At 52.8% G+C, this 4,860-nt stretch overlaps 1 protein-coding gene across 1 annotated transcript in view; it reads right to left on the bottom strand.

Annotated features, from left to right (window-relative positions):
* Positions 1 to 4,860, bottom strand: part of STARD7 (StAR-related lipid transfer (START) domain containing 7) — a 9,930-nt gene that overhangs the window by 1,142 nt on the left and 3,928 nt on the right. Inside the window, exons 2-7 of the mRNA XM_009883878.1 lie at positions 3,676 to 3,881; positions 3,318 to 3,367; positions 2,737 to 2,847; positions 2,562 to 2,644; positions 2,195 to 2,294; positions 1,478 to 1,562 (exon numbers count right to left, since the gene is read on the bottom strand). Of these exons, the coding sequence (XP_009882180.1) occupies positions 1,478 to 1,562; positions 2,195 to 2,294; positions 2,562 to 2,644; positions 2,737 to 2,847; positions 3,318 to 3,367; positions 3,676 to 3,881 (635 nt within the window). The remainder of the gene's footprint in view (positions 1 to 1,477; positions 1,563 to 2,194; positions 2,295 to 2,561; positions 2,645 to 2,736; positions 2,848 to 3,317; positions 3,368 to 3,675; positions 3,882 to 4,860) is intronic.

Here is a 4,860-nt window from a genome sequence, read left to right as displayed (position 1 = left end):
TTCCTGCTGCTTTCCGTCCCCCCTGCTGGGTTATAACCTCACAGTTAAGGTGCTTTATTTATTTTTATCTTTTGTTTTAATTAAAACAAAATAAATCGACTCTCATTCGATTCACCGAGATGCATTCTGGAAGAGGGACACAAGATTCCCCGGAAAACCTCATCACCTCCTGGCGCTAAATGACCCAGGAGTGAGTTTGTGACATATTATTAATATATATAAATAGAATATATTAATAATATATTAAATATTTAAACATTTAAAATTCAAGCCTCTGCACCGAGGGGGGGCGGGAGGAAGCGCATACCAGTTCCGCCCAGTCCCACCTGAAGATGCTTTTCTCCCACCACTCATCATTTTTATTCTGAAAAAATTAAAATGAGCGTTAAGGGCAGGGGGTTACGGCGCCACGGGGGTGCGTGGGGTGACGCCAGCCCCTCCCCGGGAGCTTTAGGCGCCTTTTTCGCCGCTTTTAAGAACAAACTCCGGAAGAAAAGAGGTTTCGGTGGGTGGCGGAACGGGGAGAGGCAAGAGAAAAAACAAAAAAACAAAAAAAAAAAAAAAGAAAAAGGTTGGTCTAATGCCGGAGTGCGTTGAATGAACATATTTCAGCTCTTTCTCACATCAGTCTCCACCACGAGCCACGTGATGGTGAGAGGAGATAAAAAAAAAAAACCACCGCCGAATCAATTCTGGTTTTATTCCCCTCCCAGCTGAATAAAATGAGAGTTAAAGGAGGTAAAAGTCGCTTTTTTCTCCCGTTTTCACAAGAAAGCGGCGCTCGCCATCCTTCCCCTGCTCCGAGGGGAGCGGTGAAGCAGCGGGTATGGAGACGGCGAGCGCGTCCTGTCTTCTTGCAGGTTTATTTGTGGGTGGATCTGGGGGGTGGGCTCGACCTCGATCCTTTAAACATCACATTTCCCCCTTCCCCGGCCACATAAAGCCGAGCTCCTTTGTGGGAGGAACCGTACCTCTAACTCGAGGGAGTTTTCTCCCCTCTTCCCCCCCGTAAGGGGGAAGAACGTGAGTGCAGAAATACTTCAGAGCCAGCACTGCTCTAAAAATCAGGAAAACCCACCTCGTTTTATTGAAAAAAAGAATTAAAAAAAAAAAAAAAGAGATCCTGCTGTTTGGGTTTTTTTCCCCCCCTTCTGCCTGGGGTAGAGCGTAGAGAGAGCATCCTTGTGCACGGTCCCTGTCCCTCCCCACCGCCAGGAATTCCTCCTCCCCACCGCCAGGAATTCCTCCTCCCCACCGCCAGGAATTCCTCCTCCCCATGAGAAAGGAAGAGCAGCCCGAGGCACCAAAAATACCCCTCAAAACCCTCCAGGTCTCAGTTTTTAAGTTCACCATCTATTTTCTGCCCCCACACAGGTGGAGGAAGAGGAAGAGAGCAGCGCCCGCGTTGGCTCCGCAACGAGGAACCGGCCAAATTTCTCACCGAGGGGTGAATTCTCACCCCCAAAACCTCACTCACCGCTCGAGACCATCCAGCTGACGCAGTAACGGGGGAAGACGGTCTGCGGGTTGTCGCTGTAGGTCAGCAAGTAGTCAAAACCGTTCTGGGGAAGGAGGAGGAGGAGAAGGCGAGTGAGCCCGAGCCGGCAGAGAAACTCTGTTGGGCTTCGCAGCCTCACCTAAATTCCCTTTAAGGGCCGCCGGGACCCTTCAAGGTGAACACTCTTCGGGATGGAAGCGTCACGGAGGTGACACAGAGCCGTAAAGACCCACTGAAAGCACAGAGGGAGGAGTTTTTTGGGGAGGTGGTGGCATTCCCCGCGTCCTCTGCTGACTCAGCACGCTCTCTTCAGGCTCCGGATGCCCTGCGAAGACCCCGGGATGCTTTTTTTAAGAGCGTGACGTGCTGGGAATGAGACTTGGGGGGCTTAAGGCCTTTTTTAAAAGGATCCTGGTGCTCCGAAGTGGCGGGTTTGGCTCTCCGGGAGCACCACGCTCCTGCGGGAAGAGGCTCAAGCTGCCTGGATAGAGCTTTAAATCCTTCCAGAGCCGCAGGGGAATGGGTTTCCCCTCGCTTTCGGGAAAATAATTCATCCCTCTTTTGCGACTCCGGACTATTGACCGCAGTTTAGCGTTACGGATGATGGTCAGAGAAGGGAGTTTCCCCTCGGAGCAGGAGGAAGCTCTCTTGCGACACACTTTCCGCTCCGTTTCCCAGCTCACCCCCAAAACGTACCTCGTCAAAGGTTTTGTGGGGACGGATGACCATTTGGGATTCATAAGTTCTGACCCGAACGTACTCGGGGTCTTCAGGGACACTGGGATGCTCCACTGCCCTGGAGGGAACAAGAGGGAACAGCACGAGATGAGCTGCGGGTGCGGACGACACTCAACATCCGCCGATATTTGGGAGGTGGGGACTAAAAGAACAACGCTTTCACCCCAGAGAAGGCGGTTTTATTGTCGAGAGAGATCCCTGAGGTTTTTACCACGGCTTAAAACCGCACAAAAGCAGCTCAGGAAATTTATAGCCAGCTCTCGACTTCGTTTGACGGACGGGAGACGGCAGAAAGCCGTCGGGAGGTCGGTGCGGCGACACCTACCGTGAGACGAGTACCATCAGGTTGTTCTCTTTGTCTACGCTGTACCGTCGAACGTATACGTAGTCTCGCGAGTACATGGGGTACTGGGGAAGGGAAAAAGGAGAGGCATCAACCCCGCTGGCCGCTTGCCTGGGGTAAGGAGGAGCACCGGAGCAGGAAAGAAGGAGCCGCTCACCGGGAAATGAGTGACCCAGTGAATCACTTCCGAGCCAGTGGCAAGGTCTCTCTCGATTACGTCCAGTTTGATGACCAGTGAGTCCCATTTCTTCCTATATTCAGTGTCCAGCTGGAAAAAAAAAAAAAAAAAAAAAACACAAGAAAAAGAAAAAGAGAGGCTGAGTCACAACAAATTCCAAGAGCGTTGTTAAAGGAAGGTAACCGGCCTTTTTCCTCGGCCTGTGGAAACAAGCTGCGTCACGGTCAGGCGTTTTACCGCCCCAGGAAATTATTTAATACTCTTTTGAAAGTCATCAGAAGAGGAAACGCAGGAGCTGGCAGGGCAGAGAGCGAGCTGGGACCAGAAACCCGCTGAGCTCCTGCAGCCAACGCGTGTCCACCCTTTATTTCCAGCAGCAAAACCCGACGGGGGCGTGGGATAACTCGCCCTGCTTCTGATCCGTACTGGGATCCACTCTAGATCACGTAAACAGTACGAAGAGAAGGGAATATTCACCGTTTCTCCGTCCCACCCCGCTGGCAGAAGCTGTACTTTTATTTCTAACACACCCCACAGCCCCGATACCAAAATGCGCTCACCTGTACGTTGAAGAACTGTCGGGGAGTCACGTCTGTGTACGACCCAAACACTGCAGTAAAGAGAAAATATTTTAATCCCGGGCATGAGCCGCTCTTTACCTCAGTGCGGCAAAACTCAAAGGGAAAAGGCATTTTCCGAGGGAGGCGGCAGAGCCGGGAGCCCTCCCAAGGACTAAGGGGGAACGGGATCTGCAAAGAGGGCAGCAAAGGACAATTCCCGTGGGGTTTTTCCGCCCTCCCCGCCCCAGTTTCCTATAAATACAAGCCAGGCGGGATACAGGAGGCACCCTGTTCCTCCCAAAAAAGGACTCGGCGCAGGAAAAACAACCCCCAGGCGGGGTACGGGGAGCACCGTTACCTCGGTACTGATATAAGTGGGTGCCCTCGATGGGCCGCCGCCAGAGCTTAAAGTGCTTCTTGTCCATGATCATCTCCCAGGGCTGTTCCCCGGCAGCGGCCACGGCCTCTCGTTCCGATTTGGGATCCGGCCGTTGATACTCGCTCAAGCTGCTGCCCTGGAACAGGCTGGAGATGTTCTCCATGTGCTTCATCTCCTGCGCTGACCTAAAGGGAAGACAAAAAAAAAACGACCCGGTTCATAACCAGAGCCTCGTCGGAGCCTTTCTGCGACAGAGGGAGCCGGCAAAACCTTCCCCGCACGGTCCAGGCTTCATCTAGAGGGGTTTTGGGGTGGGAAAAGCAGCCCGGGCTCTCCCCTCCTGCCCGGGCATGGAAAAATCCATCCCTGCAGCCTTTTTGTTTCATCCTAAGGGTCCGGTGCTTTATTATATTTGTGCTTATATTATACAGCATTGGAAAAATCACGACGCGGCGCATTCAGGGGGGGTTCTCCCCCCCCCCTCTCCCTCTTCGAGGGTGGAAGCCTAGTCTGGCATCGAACGCAGGTGCCGGGGAGTTTTTAAGCCAGGCGGCACCAGAAAATGTCAGCTGCGGGGCTCGCTCTTCAAGAAGAGGAAGGAGAAAACAAACAAACAAAAAAAAAACCAAAAAACCAAACCCTGCAGGATGGTAACAGCGGCGTTGCGTTGGCTGTTTCTCAGGGGAAGCGTGCAGGGGCTTATTCCTCATCCGGCTGGGAAGCGCTTCTCCCCCGCCCCGGTGAGACCCGGCAGACAAACCGCCTCCATCCTCGGCAAATATCAAACTTCCCACCCCAGAAAAAATAAAATATAACCCACAGAGGTCACCGTTGGACGGTGGCAAACCAAGATTTGTTTTCCTGCCTGAATGGAAAAGAAGGAGGAGGAAAGAAAGAGGAATTCAGGAGGAGGAGGAGGAGGAGGAGGAGGAAAGAAAGAGAAATTCAGGAGGAGGAGGAGGAAAGAGAAATTCAGAAAGGAAAAGAAGGATTTTTGGGGATTGAAGGCACCCGGGGATGGAGTTGTTCGCAGGACTGAGACTTGGTTGCAACAGGAAGAGAGGGGGGAAGGAGAAGGGGTCCCGTTTGAGGGGGTGGGTTGGCTCGCCAGAGCCCGGCTCGCTCTGCAAAGCCACAAGAAGCCGATGGCCGGCGGCAGGCACC

The sequence above is a fragment of the Charadrius vociferus genome, unplaced genomic scaffold (genome assembly GCF_000708025.1).
Source record: "Charadrius vociferus isolate BGI_N301 unplaced genomic scaffold, ASM70802v2 scaffold1894, whole genome shotgun sequence".
NCBI classification, from domain to species: Eukaryota; Metazoa; Chordata; class Aves; order Charadriiformes; family Charadriidae; genus Charadrius; species Charadrius vociferus.
This window is presented reverse-complemented; position numbering and strand designations above follow the sequence as displayed.